The sequence below is a fragment of the Condylura cristata genome, unplaced genomic scaffold (assembly GCF_000260355.1).
Source record: "Condylura cristata isolate star-nosed mole 26May11 unplaced genomic scaffold, ConCri1.0 scaffold00001, whole genome shotgun sequence".
NCBI classification, from domain to species: Eukaryota; Metazoa; Chordata; class Mammalia; order Eulipotyphla; family Talpidae; genus Condylura; species Condylura cristata.
The window spans coordinates 8140816-8162721 of NW_004567102.1; the positions used below are offsets into that span (position 1 = coordinate 8140816).

Sequence of the window (21906 nt, forward strand, 5' to 3'; positions counted from 1 at the left end):
GCAGTGGGCCCCTCCTTCCGGTAGCTCGGCCCGCAACCCCCCCGCCGCCATGGCGAGCGGTGAGTGGGTAGTGGCGCCGCCGCTGTGGCCTGTGGAGGCCCGGTTGGCGGCGCTGCTCCCGGATCTGTTAGTCTTCAAGAAACCAGGGGGATCGGAACCCGAGCTCGCCACAGCCCAGGGCGTCCTCCTTGGCGTCCACGTGACGGGTGAGGGGCGGTGCTTCGCTCCCGGGCCCGGCAGGTGGGCGGCGGTTGGGCGTCAGCGCCCAGGACCGCGGCGGTTACGCCCCGGCTACCCGGCCCCTGCCGCGCCGTACACCTGCGCTACGCCTCGGCGCAGCCATCGATGAGCGCCCTTTACCGAGTAGAAGGACCTTGGGCGGGATCTGCGTGAGCCCTTGAGGTCACCTCAAAATGATGAATCGAGGCTCAGAAAGAGAAAGGCTTTTCCGAGGCCGCCTGGCAGGCGTTGAGTCCCAAGATTCCGCCTTGTCCCGAGCATTTCCCAGGAGGCTTTCTGCCTGGTGCAGTTGCTGCACCGCTTGGTTAATTCGTCCTTTGGGTCCATGCATTTGTGCCCTCTGGTGTTCTCGGAGTTAAGAGTCCAGCAGCTACTTTACTGATCCTTCATTTAACCACTATTTATGGAATTTGTGGCGTGATGATGACGATGAGCCCATATGAGCTCACCCCAAATTCTGCCTAAAGCTTTTATCTGTTCCTCTCTGTCACTCGGCGTCTATGGCTCACACAGAGGAGCCCCGTAGTTTGGCTTGTGAGTACTCACCATCTGCAACTCCTGGATTCATCTCTGTAATACGAGGCAGCTGTAACCAGCCCTCTTTTGAATACTTTTCTAGGTCACACCATTTCAAGGATAATGGAATTAACTCATTACAAAAAAATAATAAGGCCCAAAAGTTTAGGATTGCAGCTAACATGATTTTGCTTTGTTGGTCAGGGTTTACAGCATTAATGGACAGGTTCAATCTGACATGCAAGTCAGAAGATCACATGGACAAACTGGCCCACATCTTCAGTTACTACATTAGTGACATCGTGGAGCGTGAGTGACCATTAGAGGGGGGAAGGGAGGTTTGTTGTAACACCAGGGAGCCTGGAAACATTAAGAGTTCGTTCCTTTAGTGTCACCCATCTTTATTTCTTCAGACTGCCACTGACAAGCTGGATCTTTGCCTCATCTGCCATTTTACCCGGTTTGGCTGTGGTTTCAGTGTTCACAAGGGAGAATAGAGAGCTCTTTTCATTTTTTACTTTGCACGTTTGCATTTTCTTCAAAATGAAGTATTCCTCCCGTTGTCTCTTTTAACAGTAATGCGTCTTATGTGTGCATATCACATATACTTTATAACACAAAACACCTTCTCATTCCATTATTGTGTTTTGAATCTTGTGAGGCAGGTATGAATGTTTTCTTTATTTTTTGCCAAATGTTGAGTTTGTGGATATATTTGCCTTATCTGGTGGGAGGGAAATTTATTCGTGCAAACATGTTTCAAATAATAAATACTCTTGTGACACACAGACAATACTACTACCCAACCTGCACCCTTGAACAGTTAAATAACATTCTGACAGTGCCCAGTATTCTCTACATTTCTGAGATTCACCAGATACCTAGTGACATCACCTTTAGGAACATATTTGACTCACCCTTCGTCCCTGAAGAACAAGTATCAAAGTCCTCAATTTTTCTCATAAAGTTTAGTGAAAAAGGAAGACCAAAATTATGCATATTGTAACAACAGGAATTTCTGGATACTTGAAATACAGAGGAAAATAAGACAGGGTACCTGTCCTCATGGGGTTTCCATTTTAGTGGGAAAGACATAAGTAAACAAGGGGGCCCTCCCTGGTGGCACAGTGGATTAAAGCACAGCACTAAGAAGCTAAAGCCACTTCAGCATGAGTTCAGTCCCCACCCCTGAGGTGACCCACATGGTGTGGCAGACCTCTCCTGACCCGCTGCTCCCCTCAACAGTGTACTTAGTCAGCCTGTTCTACTCCCCACTTTGTCTCTGATGAATCCTCTCACTGCCCCTGGACCTCTGGCCTGTACCCCAGTTCTGTAAGCATAAATAAATCTTTAAAATAAATAAATCTTTAAAATAAATAAATCTTTAAATAAATGAGATGTCCGGGTAATTTGTGGGGTAACAATGGGGGTTTCTATATAGACCTATATAAATAGGAAGGTCATAGATTCCTCCTATAAGGTATTTAAGCAGAGAAGAAGGTGTTAAAAGATGAGAAGAATACCTTGTGAAAAGCTAGGGTAGAGTATTTCAGACAGAAGAATGCCAAATACAAAAGTCCTGAGATGGAAGAAATCTTGGTGATCTAGGGTCCAAGAAGGCCAGTGTGACTACAGTGTAGCTAGTAGTTGGAAGAATGGCTTAAAGTGAGGTTGGGAAGTATGAGGCTCTGTAGGCCGCGGTAAGAAATTTGAAAGGTTCTCACAGGGAAATAGTGTGACTTTTTTTGTTAACTGCCTTCTGGAGTTGGATGTAGATACTGACAGATAATAGGCAGTTATAATGGAAGCTGGAAGAGGCATTAAGAGCACTTATAGAGATATGAGATGGAGTTTGGTCTAGGGTACTGGTTGTACGTTAGATCACCACTGCAGAGCTTTTAAAAATCCTGATATCTAAGGTTTACCCCAGGCCAATTAAATCAGAATTTCTTGGGGATAAGCCTATTTTATAAAATTTGTACCAATGTTTGGTGATATATAGATATGGTAGTGATACTCTGTGTAGATGAATTGATTCGTTGTATCTTTTGGCAGGTTCAACACAATTTGTTGGTGTATTGAATTTCAATGTGAAAGAGTGGTGCTTTTGGGTTTTATAACTGAATTGATGGTGATGTCAATCGAAGTGTGTAAGACCAGACTTTTTTAAAAGATTTATTTTTATTATGCATACAAGAACTGGAGTAGGCCAGTGGTGCAGAGGGTGAAAGGATTTACCAGAGACAAGAGTGGGGGAACAGAACAGGTAGATCTACTGAAACATACCTGAGGGGAGCAGCAGGTGAGACAGGAGAGGTCTGTGCCATGCACAATGGCTGCAGATGGTTTAATAACACTGAGACTTTACTCCCTGCACCACTAGGGAAGCTCAAGACTGGGCTTGATATTTTATAATTTATTGAGTTTGAGGTGACAGTCATACATATAGAGAAGTGATTGGGCCTGGAGCTCAGAGAATAGATATCTGTTAGAGATTAAAATGTGAGTTGGTGGGATAAAAATACTACATAAAAAACTGAATCAGCATGGGGAGAGTATAAATAAAAAGAAAGAATATAATACTGGGTCTTGAGGAATTCTTAGGAAAAATTAACAATTAGGAAGAAAGCCTACAAAAAAGAAACTGAAGTGGCTAGTAAGGTAGGATATGGTGGTGTTCTTGTCAAAAGAGAAGTAGTGGCCTGAGAAGATGACGGCTGCAACCAGCTGGGTTGAAATTGAAAGATATCAAATAGTACAGCCCGAAACAGTGTATTTTGCTAGGTGAATGCTGTTGATGAGCTTGATCATTTCAGTGACATAGAGGGATGGTTGTTCAATTGGAGTAAGCTAAGAAGAGAATGGTGGAGAAAATACATGAGTGAATAGAATATGAGGAGAAATTTGTATCTAGCTGTTTCTTTTGAGAATATTTTTCTGCTATGCATATAGTTTAAAAATGGAACTATAACTAGAAAACATGGTAGATTAAGATTAGGTAGATTAGAGCTCTCCCTGGTGGCGCAACGTGTTAATGCACTGCATTGTTAAGTTCTGAAGCTCTCTTGAAGCTTGAGTTCTATCCCCAAGCAGGGAGCAGACCCACTCTGACCTGCCTTCTGCTCCTCTCAGCAGTGTACTTTGTCAATCTGCCTGTTCTGCTCTCCTGTCTGTCTCTGGTGAATCCTCTCACCCACCACACCTCTGGCCTGTACCCCAGTTCTGTAAGCATAAATAAATAAATCTTTAAAAAAAATAGGTAGATTAAATTTGTTGTGTTTTGTTTTTTAAGATATTGATGGAAATGAGAGAAGATGAAGAGAGAGTAAAGTTCTTGAGAGGTTGAATGGGGCTGGGCTCCAGAGTACAAGTAGGGGTCTACTTCTAGAGAATAGCAGTACTACTTCCATTTACAGTAGATAAATAAAGGTATGGAGGGCTTGAGAAGTAAACCTGAGGAAAAGAAGGAGGAACCTATGTCTTAAAATGAACAAATAGATCAGAAAAAAATGAAAGAAAAAACTCAGTTGGCTGTTCTTTTGGTCACATACAAGGTACATCTCGGATTTTTACTCACTCTTTTGTTTCTTATTCAATTTCAGATGTGCTGTGTTTTGGAGGAGATATCCTAAATATCACAGGTATCTTTCAGCTTTTTCTTCATATTTAGATTCACTGGAACTAAGGAAGACTATATTTAGGGGAAATTTGGCATATTTATTCAGCATTATTTAATATGTACTGGGTAAGAGGAAACAAAGAGAACAATATAGTCTCTGCCTCAGGATCTCTAGTCTGAGGGAAGGCTTGCCCATGTGCTTGCTCATGTGTGCTTTACATTTTGTAAAGACTGAAAGACAAGAAAATAAGTGCCTCTAAAGCACTTTCATGAAAACTAATGAGACACTTGGTCTTCAATAGCAGAAGCTAAGTAAGATAGGGAAGAGTCAAGAGTCTCCGATCTGGAGAACTCTTAGGATCGTTAAGCATGGTGTTACACAGAGTTGGCCTGTCTTTTCTTTTAAACTTAACTAAACCAATCATAAATTAGAGTTGGACTTGAAACTACATTTTGTGAACCTCTTTACTAGTACTACTCCCTTTCTGTTAGTATAACAATGGAGGGAAGATTACCAAAAAATATCTTCAGACAGTAGGGAACATTTCAACTTCTACCTAGTCGAGTTTTTATATGCTGTTTCCAAAGCTGTGAGCATCTTAACCTAGCAAAATGTATAGTGCCAACAATTGCCTGACATCTGCATTATTTGGGACTTTACCCTAGGCCAAGTGAGTTCAGGTGTTTGACCTTTAGCAACCTGTCTTGTATCACTGCAGGAAACGTGCTTCTGGCACTCTGGACAGTGGAACAGAATCAACTGAGTGACATCATTACCCTCGTGGCAAAATGCAGTCTGGAGATACAGGAGAAATTTGGGATCTATCATACCAGAGAAGGCCAGGATCTGCAGCTAAAGATAGGTAGTATCTACTAAAAGAGAGATCAAATTGGGAAGAAGGCGGATCCCCTATTTTAAAATTCAAAAAAAATCAATGAGAACCTGGGAAATACCATGTTCCAAAGGTGAACTTTTTTAAATTTAGTTAATGCATTAACAAGATTAATTTCTAAAAGAAAAAAGTGAGTAAGGAAATAAATGAATAGCACTTCTTTTTTAATGTAAAAAGTTGGTTAACTTCATATTAAGAAAATTGCCCATTGAAGGTGCATTAAGATCACTTCTCACCGGTGGATATGCAGAAATTCAGATGCCAACCACACAGTTAGTGGGGCTATGAGAAAAAAAAACTTTCTGGAAGCGTGCTGGTGAAAATCAACAGTGATATAACTTTTATGGAGGATTTAGTAATTTAGCAAGATTACAAATGCATGTATTCTTCAGCCCAGCAATTCCACTTTTACCCTACAGGTATACGTGTGTATATGTAAAATACCATAAATATAATTGATTTCAGTCTGGATTGTAATGAAAGGTTAAAAACAGTTCACCTGTAGTGACTAGTTAAATAATAAAGCATCTACTCAGTGAACTTATCTACCATTTGAAAAAAATAAAAAGATGTTATTATTGCAGTATCTCCAAAATGTGAGAGTGTAAGATGCAAGGGAAATAATTTTTTGTTTGTTTATGTTTGTATAAAGAAATTTAAGAAACAAAAATTACCTGTTAGAAGAAAATAGTATATATGGGAATTTAGGTGGAAGCAAGATTTTTTTTTTTAATTTTACTTTCTCTGTAATTGGACAATTTTTTTTTATTTTATAACAGTTTAGTTTTACATCATTTTGTACATTTTTTTCCATCTCAATTGTAATCCCCACGGGTTTCCCATCACCAAGTCACCCGTGTGCCATCACCATAATCCTGTGTACTTCCCTACCCCCCCATGTTTTTGATCCCATTCCCCACTCCACCCCCACAAAATGTCTCTGGTATATGGCTGTTCATTATTCTTGTTATTTTCTCACCTGATCCATTATACTCCTGCTATGAGTGAAACCATCCAGTATTTTCCTTTCTCTTTCTGGCTTATCTCATTAAGCATGATCTTTTCCAGCTCCATCCAAGTTGCTGCAAAAGACATGTGTTTCTCTTTTTTGGTTGCTGAGTAATACTCCATTGTATATATGTACCACATCTTTTTCAGTCATCTCCTTTTGGGCTGCTTCCATGTTTTTCCAATTGTAAAGAAAGCAGCAATAAATATGAGGGTGCAGGTATCTTTTTCAATCAGTGTTTTTGTGTCTTTTGGGTAGATACCTAGGAGTGGGATTGCTGGGTCGTAGGGAAGCTCCATGTTTAGCAGTTTGAGGAACCTCCAGACAGTTTTCCATAGTGGTTGTACTAGTTTGCATTCCCACCAGCAGTGCAGGAGTGTTCCTTTTTCTCCACATCCTCGCCAACTTTTGTTGTTGCTAGTTGTTTGAAGATATGCCATTCTCACTGGGGTGAGGTGGTATCTCATTGTGGTTTTGATTTGCATCTCCCTTATTACAAGTGATGTTGAACATTTTTTCATATGCTTGTTGGCCAACTGCATTTCTTCTTTGGAGAAGTATCTTTTTAGCTCTTCTGCCCATTTTTTGATGGGGTTGTTTATTTTTGTTGAGTTTTATCAGTTCTCCATATATATTTGTGATCAGTCCTTTATCACTACTTTTGTGTGAGAAAATGTTTTCCCAATTAGTGGGCTGTCTGTCTGGTTTTTGTAATGTCTCTTTTGCTGTACAGAAGTTCTTTAACTTGATGTAGTCCCATCTATTTATTCTTGCCTTCACTATTGTGGCGTTGGGTGCTCTGTCTTTAAAGATGTTGCTGAAGTGTATGTCATGTAGTGTTTGACCCATCTTTGGAAAGCAAAGAAAAAATGGAACATTTTCATGAAAACTAATGAGACACTTGGTCTTCAATAGCAGAAGCTAAGTAAGATAGGGAAGAGTCAAGAGTCTCCTATCTGGAGAAACTCTTAGGATCATTAAGCATGGTGTTACACAGAGTTGGCCTGTCTTGCTTTCCAAAAATGTGTCATTTTTTCTTTGAAAAAAGCAAGTTCAAAAAAAAATTGTCAGAGCTGAGGTTTCCAAAAGGGAAGGAAAGACTGAGGGGTGGGAACAAAGGGTAGAGGGTAGTCAATGGAGGGTTATTAGTATTTTGAGGGTGGGTGTGGTATAGTATAATTTTGAAGCCACATGAGCCTGTATTCTTAAAACATACAAAACTACAATGTTTAAATCAATGCTGCCTGCATTTAAAAAAAAATACCAAAAAATGAGGTAGAATGAAAAATGTGTGGCCAAGTTCATGATTGGTTACATGCTGATAGCCTTCTCACTGGGCTCTGGTTGCATGTGAGAAAGGATGTGTGGTCTCTGGCAGCAGTTGTTGAGCATAATCATCAGCTATCCTGCTGAGTTCTTTGCCATGGACCTAGCTGTCTATTAAAAGAGCAATTTAGGGCCCTCCCTGGTGGTGCAGCAGGTTAAAGCACAGCACTAAGAAGTTTAAGCCACTTCCACATGAGTTCGATTCCCGCCTGCCCCGGAGGAGATCCACATGGCGAGGCAGACCTCTCCTGACCCGCCTGCTGCTCCCCTCAGCAGTGTACTTCGTCGATCTGCCTGTTCTGCTCCCCTCCCTGTCTCTGGTGAATCCTCTCACCCTCCACATCTCTGGTCTGTACCCCAGCTCTATATGAATAAATAAATGAATCTTTAAAAAAAAAAAGCAATTTAAAGACAACACTGTTTGAGGCCTAGATCTCTTTTTTCTTCCCCATAAAGCCCAGGTTTGTTAGAATGTTTGTGTTTAAAAGAGAAGAAAATCTAGGAAAAGTCACTATTTTTGAAGAGAAGCTCACCTCATTCTTCTGCAACTGTGGACTATAACAACATTGACATGATGCAGAGAATGGTGTGAAGATTTCAAATCCTAGCCTCTGCATAGCATTCCAGTTGAGTGGTTATTGATCATTTGCCTCCATTTTTCTGGTTAGGTCTGTCTGCAGGTCGGATTTCCCAAGTCATTGTTGGAGACAAGCAGCGTCAGTACCTCTTAGTGATTGGGCGGGATGTAGATGACGTCCAGTTAGCTCAACGTTTGGCTCAGGCAAATGAGATTGTCTTGTCCTGGAATTGCTGGAAGCTCTGTGAGCAGTACATGTTTGAAGTGGAAATCATGAGGGAAGATGAAGCTGTGAAGGTAGGAAACTGTTCCCATCATTGCATGTCCTGAAAAGGCCTTCCTACTACACAGAGAATCCTCTGGTGCTGTTCACATATTGCCTGACATATTGCCAACTCCATTTTGGAGGGAGGTGGGGAATATTCTCCTAGGAAGATAGCCAAAGCATCACAGTAAGACTGGAAAGAAAAGCTAAACAAAGGAGATGGCATCCTCAGCCCCTCTGTTAAGGAGCCAAAGGTACCCCAGTATGTGGGTGGGCACAGAAATTGAGCGTTTTCCTTTCTATAGTTGAGAGATATGCGGATCATTGGCCCATTTGATTTTGATGAGCATTTTGACAAGTGTCTTGATTATCTGCCACACTACCGGACAAGTGCTGGTAAGTTACTTTGTTCTTTCTAGCTAAGCACAAAATTTTTAAGATTAATTTTTCACCTGGTTGGAGACATTTTGTTTTTCTTTTCTCAGATACCCTAAGAACTGCTCTGGAGTTGGATCCAGACTCTGCACTTGAGCAAACCCTGCGGAAACACATAATGAAAAGCCTTTTGAAGAAGGTTGTTTACTCGTTTTTGAGTCATCATGTATACTCTGTGTGTGTGTGTGTGTGTGTGTGTGTGTAAACAGGTGTACATTTATATGTAACAATTTTTGTATTGATTCAGCTCATTTTCTGTTCCATTGTAAAACCAGCAGATTTCCATCTCTGTACCAATTCCTATGATGACATCATATCTTTTAATCTTATAAGTCTTATAACTTCATAATCCTGGAAATAGAAGCCATATTTACTTTTTTTCCCCTAAAGAAGCTACTAAACTGTAAATAAGGGATAATGTACATGTTTGGTAAACATGTGTTAAATGATTGTGTATATATGAACCCATGTGAATCTCTTAGTTAAGTGATATAGTGACTAGTAGAAATGGACAAATCATACTTAACTGTTAGAAAGTACATATAAAAGCCAAGAAAAGTTCATCAGGTAGTAATTCAAGTTTAAAGTAAAACAGTTTTAATTCCATGTACCCTGGATCGTATATAGTCTATACCTCTCACCCTGAATTTTAAGTTTTTGTCTGACATGTTACTTTCTCAAGTTCGCCACAGAATATGTAATTAATATACTTAAATATGATACTGAGAGCAGAGGGCAAGTTAACTCTCTGTGTCTTTGTAGATTGATGAAGGCCAACCTATGGAGTATATATCTGAATTTCGTACCGTGACTATGGTTCTGGTCAACCTAGAGTTTCACAAGACAGCGTGGGTGCTGCATTTGTGTCATCTTATTCAGGAGGCCGCTTTGTACATCTCCACAGCCATAGAGAAAGGGGGTGGCCAACTAAGCCGAATCTTTATGTTTGAGAAAGTAAGTGCAAAGGAACTTGACCTATCAATATTACATGTAACTAAATAACAATCTGGCATGACCTGTTTATCTTCCAAATAACACAAGGTTAAGTGCTATCCTGCTACATATTTTATAGCAAGCAATATAACATGAAAGTTCAACTAATAATAGCTAAGGAATGGGATGTTCTAGTTAATTTGCTGAATAGGTGCGGGCTACTCATTGTATCTTTCTTGATTCAATTCTTGTTAAGCATTTTTTTTTTTTGAAAGCTTAAAGAATAATTGTTTGTTCTATTGGTGAAGTAAATGTAATCTGGTCTTTCTCACATAAAAAGGTCACATAAACAGAGTAGTAGTGTGTGTAATATTTGACATAGGTGAAGAACATGTGGGATGAGACTGAGTTCACAGAATACACTAAAAGTTAAACTTTTGACACCAGTTTTTCTTATGTTTAAAATCATAGTTCTTTGAATAAATCATTTGTTAAATCAAGATTTTATTTTTTCTTTTTTAAAATCTCCATGTTGAAATCACCCAGTCTGTCTGTCTCATGAATTGTGTAAAATCCTGCAAACAGGAAACAAATCAGGAAAGTGTCTGGCTTCATCCAGAGGTATTGGTTCAGTGCAAGCATTCCATATTCTGACCCCAGGTAAAACTTTTATTTTTTATCTTTCCCAGGGCTGCATGTTCCTCTGTGTCTTCGGTCTTCCTGGGGATAAGAAGCCTGATGAGTGTGCACATGCCCTGGAGAGTTCCTTCAGCATCTTCAGTTTCTGCTGGGAGAATTTTGCTGAGACCAAGTGAGGAGGAAGGTGGGGCAGAGAGGAGTTTTTCAGGTCCCAGGGTTCTCCTCAGGCAGGGTAGGAGGTGGTCACAGGTAGCAGGGATTGATGGCTTCTAGAGCATGCTAAGAGAAATCAGAAAATAAGATCTAAAAGAAACCATGAGGTACAGAGCAAGTTCCTGTGGGAAAATTAAATTTCCATACAGTAGGGTAAAACAGTGAAAGGAGCAATAAAGATAGCAGGACTCAAAAACATGGCAAAGGAATAAGCAAATGTTTAAATTAATATTCTACAATTAGTGTCTCTGTGTATGGAGGGGACGCAGAACAAAAGTTGCTTGTATATGGGGAGGGGAGGCTTGGGACGAAAAGTTAGCTAGAGAGGAAGTGGAACATTCTTTTTCTACTTTATCAAGCCTATTGATTTTTCTGGAATTCATAATGAAATATCCTCCATTTCCCTGTTCCCACCTTCCCACGTTCTATAAAAATCTAACCCTAATAAAAATACAGAAAAATTTATTTTCTTACTAGTTGCGAGATGACAAGGTTGATTGTAATTTTTCAAAGGACTTTTTTCTTTCACTAGAAAGCTACGGGGAAAGTCTGTATGTAAATGGACTTGGAAAGCTGTTATTTCTAAGGCTAATACTGAGTCATGGATTTGTTTGCTTTCTATACTTACTAAAGGCGAATAAAATCATACTACACATTTACCTAGTGTTTTAGCATTTGTAGACTACTTTAATGCTGCAAGTGTGAACATTTTTATTCTTCTTCTACATATGAGGAAACTAGAACCACAGAAGAGAAGTTACTAGCATATGACAGAAGTGGCAATAAGATCCACATTTTCTGTCCTCAAACCTATGTTGTTTATGACACACAGCTGCCTCTTGTTAAATACAAATATTTCCCAACTGGGATGACATACATTGTTAATATGATATAGTAGAGGCGTACTAATCAAATATTAGCACTAAAAAGGAATTTTGAGATTATCTGATCCAACTCCTTATTTTGCAGGTAAGAAATTACTTAGCCCCTTAGCTGAAGGCAGATGTGTTTTGGAACTTCTCTCAGGCGTGGCAGGGTCTTGCAGATCCTCTACAGCTCCTTCCCAGCCTTATATCTGTAGTGTGTGTGTGCTGAGCCATCCTTCCAGTGCTGGTCTGTTCTGCTCTTGAGGTTTTGCATTTACCTGTGGTCATCAAAGATCCTGCCAGTGGGCCTTACTACTGAATGAGAGAGTCATTTCTTTGGCCCAGAGGCTAACTTACAAGTATCATTAAGGATGCCCTCATGACCCTTTGGCCATCATTTGGCCCTTTCAATCTTATTTAATTTAGAACAGAGCAGGTATTAAGAGCTGATGGGCTATTAGGGTTCATCTAATCTGACCTTAACTTAAGAAAATCAAGAGCCAGAGGTTATGTTGGTAAAACAAATAGCTAGTTTCAAATTGGTATTTTTCTGTCCTTAAAGGTAATTACAATTCAGTAATTTATCACAGTGTGTTTTGTAGAATATTAGTTTTTTAATAGTTCATGAAAAAAGATCTTCATGACTAAATATGTTTGAGAAGTAATGCAAACTATGTTTCCTTCTTGGAGGCTCATATATTAACATGAAAGATTCTGCATAGCTTTACAGTAATTTTTTATATTTTCTTTTACTTAACATTTTCCAAATTTTTTTGCCCACATAACATTTTTCTCCAGAAAGATCCCTAAACATCCAGAAGAATGAATGTTCTAGGGGAGATATTTTTGGAAATTCTGTACTAGCCAGTTGCTGAAGCTTATCTTCACCCATAATTAAAGCATAGAGACCTAAACCCAGAGGTGCCTCTGTGGCTAAAGTAACAGATACTCTTGGTCATGTCTCTCTGCATCGAGTCAGCCTCACCTAAGCCCCAAACCATGCCATGTCTCTCTTTTTTCAATACTCTGTTTTCCTTGGGCCCTCTTGCAAGTTTCTCTTTTAAACTAAGCAGTGCTTTCAGTTTTCAAGTCACAGAAGAAGATTCCCTGAGTCCATTGATTGATCAGGCTTTTTTTGACCTGTTACTATTTCTTTAGGATATTTTTGAGACCTAAGGAGTACAGTCTCAGAATCTCATCACTACACTTAAGATCACTAGAAATACTGTATTATATATTAAAAATGTTTTTAAAGGAAGGAACATGGACTGTAAGGAAGAATAAGGGGGAATAATAAAGTCCAATAAAGAAACAAGAAATATGGCCCTCCCTGGTGGCACAGCGGGTTAAAGCACTGCACTAAGAAGCTTAAGCCACTTCCACCTGAGTTCGATCCCCGCCTGCCCCGGAGGAGATCCACATGGCATGGCAGACCTCTCCTGTCCCACCCGCTGCTCCACTCAGCAGTGTACTTCATCGATCTTCCTATTCTGCTCCCCACTCTGTCCCTGGTGAATTCTCTCACCCTCCGCATCTCTGGCCTTTATCCCAGTTCTGTATGAATAAATAAATCTTTAAAAAAAAAAAAAAAAAGAAAGAAACAAGAAATAGCCAAGTGATAAAATTATTATTTGTTCTTTATCATTGTTATTAATAACTGATTTTCTCACATGCATAAGTATAGTCACTCAACAAGCATTCATTGAACCACAAGCCAGAAGCCATGCTAGGTGTGACCAGCATAAAGAAAAATAAGATGTTAAATAAACAATTAGCTGTAACACAGTGAAATTTAAGTGCAAGAATAAAAGGCTGTAAATAGTGCAAACATAACAGAACAAGCAGAAAATGTCATGTGACAGATAGTAGAATACATGGTGGACAAAGAGGATACAATGAGGCATAAATAGTTTCAAGTTAAATCTAAAAATTTCCATTTGTTCTTAATATAAAAGTAGCAACAATCCTAGTGTTATTGTCTGCTAAGCCATCAAAATTCTCTTGCTTTCCCCTAAGGGTAGATGAGGCTCTTACCATGTTCTGGCTAACCTACTGGCCCACGAAATAAAGAAAAAACACCCAAGACAAGAACCAGGCAGTTGTTAACACTGTCTGAGATTAAGACTGAAGATCTGATAACTGATAATGTTTTCTAAAATGCCTTTCCCACTTTCTCTACCTGCTAAACTCCTTCCTTAATTTGGTTAAAAGTTATCCCTTAGACTCAAGTATAAGAAAATTAACTATTTCTCATGAAAGCTATTACAGCCTTTTATTCCTACACTTATATTTCATTGTGTTACAGTTAGTTGTTTATTTGACTGTGGGGTGGGGGTAGCATCGTATTTTTCTTTATGCCTGTCACAGCTAGCATAGTGTCTGGCTTGTGGTTCAATGTATGCTTGTTTAGTGACTATACTTACACATGTGAAAAAATCAGTTAACAAGACTGTGATAAAGAAAAGTAATACTTTTCTCATGTGGTTATTTCTTACTTTTTTTTTTTTAAGATTTATTTGTGCACATAGAACTGGGGTACAGGCCAGAGGTACAGGGGCAGTGAGAGGATTCACCAGTGACAGAGGAGCAGAACAGGCCGACTGAGGGGAGCAGCAGGCCGGTCAGGAGAGGTCTACCACACCATGTGGATCACCTCTGGGGCAGGCGGGGATTGACCTCGTGCAAAAATGGCTTTAGCTTCTTAGTGCTGTGCTTTAACCCGCTATGCCACCAGGGAGGTCCTATTTCTTATTTCTTTATTAGACTTTATTATTCTCCCTTGCTCTTCCATTCAGTCCATGTGCCCTTTTCTTTGTTAATTTGCTCTTCTGATTTCTAATGTGTAATATTATCTCACTAACTTATGAATATGTCTCTTCACCTCCCTCATCCCTACAACCCACCTCCCCAGATTGAGCTTCTCCAGGTCAGAATATGTTAAACATCTAGTCCAGTACTTAGTACTTTCCATAATTCTCAGTGTTTGTCAAATGAGTGAATGAATGTATGCTTGTATGAATGAAGACAATAGTATTATTCACTGAAAAAATGTATTCCTAAGACAGTTGCTTCAGGAAGGCTTCCATCAGCTGCCTGACATTTTGGTTATTCCTTTATTCTGTTTGATCCATTAATCCTGTGCTGACATCTATATATCTACTTTTCACCTGGGGATTTTAGCTGATGCAGCATGTTATAGTGGAAATGGCACCTAGGAGTCAAAGCCTGTCTCTACTACTAAATTTTGCTGTGTAGCTCTGGGAATGTTAATTAACTTCTTTGGTTATTTTTCTTTTGTCATATGGGGTTAAAATTCTTGCCCTACACACTTTATATGTTTGTTATCAATTATTCCTCAAAGGATCAGGGTAGGTAATTATCTTGAGAATATTTCAAAAAGCATATGTAAGTTTCTGTCAAATATAAGATATTTTTAATCTTTTTACTAAAAATAACTTCTCAACTGAGAATCCTGATAGAAGAGAAGCATTTTTTTTCTAATATTTAGTAACTTGTACATGTCATATGGTATATGATATTGACTGACAATAGCCTATATAGCCTTTTCTATTCTGAGTCCTAAACCTAGACTTCTGGATCTAGCAAGTAGGAAATATGGTTCCTGATTTGGAGGCTTCTAACTATTTGCCCACTGTTTTCTCTTCCCCAGGCTTGTTTCCATCAGTATCACCAATGGACCAGTATTCTGTGGTGTGGTTGGGGCAGTAGCAAGACATGAATATACAGGTATAAAAGGACATTGGACTGTTAGTTCTGTAAGTTAGGGGGTGTGGGTGTAGGGGGAGTGGTCTAAACATTCTGCATCCTTTTCTTTACTGTTTCCCTGTCACAGTTATTGGCCCAAAAGTGAGCCTTGTGGCCAGAATGATAACTGCTTATCCAGGCTTGGTGTCCTGTGATGAAGTAACATATCTCAGATCCATGTTGCCTGCTTACAACTTCAAGAAACTCCCAGAGAAAATGATGAAGAACATCTCTAACCCAGGGAGGATGTATGAGTACCTTGGCCATAGACGATGTATGTGAGTGTCACCGTGGACTTCATTCCCATCTCTTTTACAGAATTAGGGCATCAGAATAATCCGGTTTTGATTGTATAAAAAGTTCTTCTAGTACTAGACTGTGGAAGTGACTTCAGAGGAAGGTTTGATGAGACCTTTAGCTCTTATTTTTAGCTCTTCTATATTCGTTTAGTGGGCCTCCTGCTGGTCAACAGGAAGTGTGTGGTGATGATAGGTTCCTAATCTAGGTTCTGTATTCTTTGTGTAGCTCAAAGTTTAGTCCCCTGAGCCCAGAACAATAAATTCCTATACCCTTCTTTCTCTCAAAAATTTTTAGGTTTTTAAAAACTTTTAATACAGAACTCTACCTCTTTAGATACCTGAAGATATTTGCTTATGAAGACAATTTGTCCTCTGTTTAGCAATATGTTATCTGTTTATCCAAATTCCAAAATTTATATGTTATGTATCTATCCCAACATACCTATCTGCATATATACATATGCATACTGATATATATATACTCATATATATACTTTTATATATTTCTGCATATATATACATGCATACTGATATATATATATACTTATATATACACATACATACACACACACATACATATATACGCACACACACACATCTGTATTGATTTATCTAAATCAAAAGACTTGTCCAGGTCTAGTTGAGTTATTGGCAGGGCCAGACCATCTCCCAAAGTAGTCTGATGCCCAGTTTTTATATCATTTCTTGTAGTGAACAAAACTAACTAAACTTAACTACACTGAAACTTATTTCTAATTTTCCAACATTACTTACGGCAGTATTATTCTGTAACTTGGCCATTGTTCACTACTATAACCCCTCCCCTAAACTTGTTTTTTTTCTCCAACCATATTTAATGGACATGTTTCTCTTTGTTCTTGTTCCCCAGAATGTTTGGAAAGAGACACTTGGCCAGAGAAAGAAACAAAAATCATCCTTTGTTAGGTGAGTTTTACTTTGTACTTTCGTTTTCATCTATAGATGGTTAAAGTGAACTTTTTAAACAAATGCAAGACTAACTCTTCTAAGCTTATATTTTAAAATAACAAATAGCCTTTTTAGTGAATTTATATGAATTTTGAAGAGGACTTGCCATTTTTTCCATGTTAGGTATTAAAATTCCAAGTGGAATTCTACCTCTTTACCTAGAAGTACCAACATTTAGTAAGGATCTTTGTAAGTCAGAGTTGAGCTGTTGAGATCTGACCATGTTTGTGGTCAAATCATGTTTAGAAGGAATTCCTTTTTTTTTAAGTAGTGATGATAGCAGCAAGACTGTTGAAAGCCCCCACTGTTTGTTTTCTCTGTATATATTATTCAGGCATATTTAGTAGCTGTGGTTGACCCTGAAGACTGGGTTGTTACTGTGGACATTTTTATTTAAAAAAAGAGCATTGAGTAGCTTCCACATTCATGTGATACCTAATTGTTCTGAATATTATTACTTGTGCTTTGGAGCAAACCCATAAGCCCAGTAAACGTTTATGGGTAGCCCAGAAGCTTCATCAAAGGATGTGATTCTGCCAAGGAGTTTTTTTGAGGGGAAAGCAGAGGTGCGAGCGGGGAGACTTGTCTTTGCAAATTAATTCAAATAAATAGCATCTACTAAAAAAGTATAGCAGTTCTAGGTACTCCTTGTCACTTCAGATCGAGAAAAAGAACTAGAAGCTTTCCGAATGGCACAGCAGGGATGTTTGCACCAGAAGAAAGGACAAGCAGTTCTCTACGAAGGTGGAAAAGGATGTGGAAAAAGTCAGTTGTTGGCTGAAATAAATTTCCTGGCCCAGAGAGAAGGGTATAGGTAAAAACTCCTGCTTCTTGAGTTAACAGCTACTTTTCTTGGGGCTCCTTTCTCTTCTTCGTGAGATTTATATTATTATTATTCTGTGTCCTCGGGTTGGTGGAGTGAGTAATCTCTCTGTAGGCCAAGGATTCCCAGTGATTATGGTAACATTCACCAGGGTGATACCACTGAAGTTGAAAGAGGATAATTCCAAGCAGTGCTTCTATGCCATCCAGACCCTCATGGCCATCTTCTTTGAAATTGATATATGCCCAGCCTATTCCCGCCAAGAGTGCCTACACAAGCAGCTCCGAGGGATGGTGGAAGAACCGCTTCACTGCCTGTTTAATGAGCTCTTCTTTGTGAAGGTAATGAAGGCAGTGGTTCTCTGAATTGGATTATGATATTTTTTTATGGGCACTTAAGTCCAGAGTTGTCTTCTAATACACTTAGGCAGGCTGGCTGGCTATCTGTCTGTCTGTCTGTATCTATGTATCTCACTATGGCCTAAGGACTTTTAAATAGTAGTGGAAATACTGATATTTGAAATCCCTTTGATCCTAAAACTCAGGCTTTCTCATTTATGAGGAGAGTAGATTCTAGGATTGACTCTCACACTTGCTAATTTTATGTCCTGGTAAAATCGCTTAGCTTTTCTGAGCCTGAAATTTTTCATCTGTGAAATTATAATTGTAGTTCTTTATAGTTATTTAACTGACATATATAGTTCTTTATATAGGGAATTTTAAAGAAGATAAATGTAAGAGACTGCACTGTAAATGTGAAAATACAAAATCTATCAAGGTGATCTCTCCTAGCCCAACATCCTCAGCAGCTGTATCTCTGTGTTCTCAAGCTGGTTGAACTATTTTGTTCTTTAAGCCTAACTTTGTGTTTCCTAGCCATGGAGTATGTACTTGAACCAACATCTGAATCTCAAAAGTTTCTAGTGGTATAGGGCATATGTGTTTCCCAATAGCATAGTAGACTAAGAATTTCCTGGTCTGAAATTGCATTTATTCTTCCTTCATCACTTCTAATCTACTTAGCCTGCAATTCATTGTATTTAATGGAAGATAGAGAAAACTAACATCTCTCCAATTTTTCAACATAACCTTTCCTCAGACAGGTTTTGTCTGGGGTTCTGGCCACTTGCCAAAGTAATCAAGACATATATTCACTTTTTGGCTCTCAGGTCCATGGTAGCTGATGTGCCTCAGCCAGGCGTAGGAAACAATGTTAGGAGATATCACAGTACTAACAAGTCTCATGCACACATTCATTTTGGTATACTTGACACAAATGGGGTACTGGAACTCTATTAAGTCTGACCTTCACTTTACTCCTAACTCGTGGCTTTTTACGTGTTCACCAGAATTGGGTGGAAAGGAGCTAGCTCCCTCTAACCATCAATGGGACTTTGGTTCTCATCCTCTCAGCTACATATTGTAACCCTTTGCTCAACCTACAGAAATTTTGTCATTCAAAATGGAATTATATTCTGTTCCATTTTGAAAACTATAGGTTGTCATTTTCAATGCTAATATATGAATTATTTTCCTGGTCAGTTTCCCTTATCCTTCAAAGTTTCGCATATGGATGACCTGATGAGACAAAAGAAAGTTAAAGCATGTTTTTTCCAAATGCTTCAGGAGGTGGGTACTTTTGCTGCATGCCATTAACTCTTAATATGTGGAAATGGTTTGTGTGTGTGTGTTTTTTTTTAAAGATTTATTTATTCATACAGAACTGGGGTACAGGTCAGAGGTGCAGGGGTGGTGAGAGGCTTCACCAGAGACATAGTGGGGAGTAGAACAGGCCGACTGACAAAGTACACTGCTGAGGGGAGCAGCAGGCGGGTCAGGAGAGGTCTGCTGCGCCATGTGGGTCAGCTCTAGGGTAGGGATCGAACTCATGCTGAAGTGGCTTTAGCTTCTTAGTGCTGTGCTTAAACCCAGGGAGGGCACTATGCTTATTTTAATCTAGACACATCACTCCTTGAGTTAGACATTTCTTGACCTATTTGTTGCTATTTTTTTGTATTTATAATCTTGAATCCATACTACAGCACAATGAAAGAGAAAAGGTAGAAATTTCATTTAAAACTGTGATTTCTAAATGCAGGTGCATAACTATTTTACCTTCTATCTATCAAAAATATGGATACTCAGGGCCCCACCCAGTATTATGGAATCAGAAGTTTTTAACAAAAACTGATGTAGCCATCCTGGCAAGTAGTCTGAAAGTAATTACTCAAATGGTAATAGCATGTGTCTCCTAGACCCAGCATTTCCACTCCTGGGTCTCCCTGAGAGGCTGTTAATTGCAGTGTGTGCTTGTAGCTGCTAGGAGGTGTTGACATACACTCATAGGTGAGTTTATATTAGTAATACAGGAATTAGTAGTAAGGAAATAGGTGAAAACACAGCAGCATGGGGTAAACTTAAAACCAGTCCTGAATAAGAAAAATCATGAGATCTGTAATATAGTAGCATTTACATAAAAACAATTCACTTGACAAAACAAAAGTACAGCACAAAGTGAGTCACACAGAGACCACATTAGGGTGGTAGCCTGGAGCCGTGGGGAGAAGAATAGATGTTAGGAGTGTGGATGAAAGTACATACATTTTTTAAAAATCTGTGGAAGTTGGGCCTGGTAACTGGTAGTTTTTTGTTTTTTGTTTTTTAACATCATTCTTCATTTTGTGCATTTTCCACCTCAATTGTAATCCCCAAGGGCTTCCCACCACCAATTCTCCTGTGAGCCGTCTCCACTTGGTAACTGGTAGTTTAAGCAGTCACTCCCAGGTGATTCTGATATACAGTCGGGTTTGGGAATTCAGGTTTAAAGTATTATGAATTCCCACACAGTTTGAAGTCTTTGCCAAAATGAAATATTTAGGAAGTTTCAAGTTTGATTTGGAAGTTGTTTTGCTGCTCATTTTTCAGAGTATTTTCTTATCCAAGGAAACTCTCAGTACATTTCTTTAGGCGAGGTAAACTAGCTTGTGTTGACATTTTATTTAAATTGTTGCTAGATTTGAAAATCAGGTAACTCCATTTCTAATCAGAGGTTGTCCATGTTTCTCTGCTGTTATTTCTAGGCAGTGAGGGAAACACCACTGATTTTCCTCATTGACGAAGCCCAGTATATGGATGCAGCTTCCTGGAAATTTTTGGAAACATTGCTCTCCACTGTACCCATCATCATGGTGATGACATTGACCCCTACCTTTGCCTTGCATGGCTGGGCCCAACACTTCCTGAAGAGCCCTCAGACTACCCATGTGCCCATTTCGAAGTTGGCAGCTACCTCGCTATTGAGAATGGCATGTTGGGAACTGGGGGTGGTGAGCATCCCCCAAGAACTGCAGATGTGAGTGGCTAGGGCTAGCTGGGCACTTCATTAAGGGAGGATCCAGTGCCATAAGTGAGAAGACTCTGGCCTTACTGGAGTTGGGGGAAAGATGGCATAGTAACCACGGTCAGACCCATGCCTATATTGAAGGGTAGACAGTGTCCTCGTCAACCAGTAAAGGTTTCTACCCAGGTTTCACAAGACAGTAGGACTTGGATAGTCAGCTTAATGTGTCTATTATATGTGTCAGGTCAGTTTTTGCCAGGCCTCAACAAGGGGATGTTAGTTCCTTTTAGCAACAATAAAAGCATCTGGTTAAGAAAATACTTTTCAAAACCAATCAGAAATTTTTATTTTACATTCTATGCTGCTGCCTCTCTCTGTATATCAAGAGCAGATGTTAACAAAAGACGAAATAGCCCCCAGTGTGAAATACCCTTATGCTTGGCTTTCTTCAAGTGGGTGCCATCGGTCAGCCATTCCCCTACTCACTTCTCTACAGATACCTTCTCCGCAGGTGCTTTGGGAACCCCCTCTACTGTGAGGTCCTATGCCAGGACCTTCTCTCGAAGGACATACTGCTCTTTCATGACTTCCAAAAGGAGGAGAAGGAGAACAGCAAGTGGGAGACCCTCTCAGGTAAGCTTAGCCTCCCCTGGTTCTACCTTGGCCCAGCCTACTGGAGTTCATTCTTCATCTGGCCTCTAGGAGACAAGAGCCTGTCCACTGCTAAGCACACTCTACAGATAATATGCAGCTATGGTGAAAACAGCAAAAACCTGCCTCAGATAACTTAATTAAGCCAGTCAAGCTGTCGTTCCTTTCTGATCAACCTAGCAGGAATTACACTGAAGAGTGGGATGATCTGTGAATCTGGATGGGAGAAAGGAGGAGGGGAGAAAGGAAATATATATAAACTCAAGAAGGTATCCCAAACTTGTAATATAATAAAAGTGAAAGCTGTTGCAGGGTAAGCAGGAGAAGTAAGAATGGTTGAGACTATATGGTACAGAAAATACTAGTTTCTAAGAGAAAATTAGAGAGCAGGCAGGATGGCTGGAGTAAAATACTTCAAACATGATGCACTTCACTCATCTTCATTGTTTTAGATTTTTAACTAAATTCTTGTATTTTTGTGCCTTTAAAAGTACGGTCATTAAGCATAGTG

The 21906-nt window shown here is 39.5% G+C and overlaps 1 protein-coding gene across 1 annotated transcript in view; it reads left to right on the forward strand.

Annotated features, from left to right (window-relative positions):
• Positions 1-49: 49 nt before the first annotated feature.
• The window catches only part of LOC101621617 (adenylate cyclase type 10-like), a 36267-nt gene continuing 14410 nt past the window's right edge, over positions 50-21906 (forward strand). The window contains exons 1-6 of the mRNA XM_012727827.1: positions 50-206; positions 961-1065; positions 8284-8477; positions 9643-9834; positions 10503-10624; positions 21256-21377. Of these exons, the coding sequence (XP_012583281.1) occupies positions 50-206; positions 961-1065; positions 8284-8477; positions 9643-9834; positions 10503-10624; positions 21256-21377 (892 nt within the window). The remainder of the gene's footprint in view (positions 207-960; positions 1066-8283; positions 8478-9642; positions 9835-10502; positions 10625-21255; positions 21378-21906) is intronic.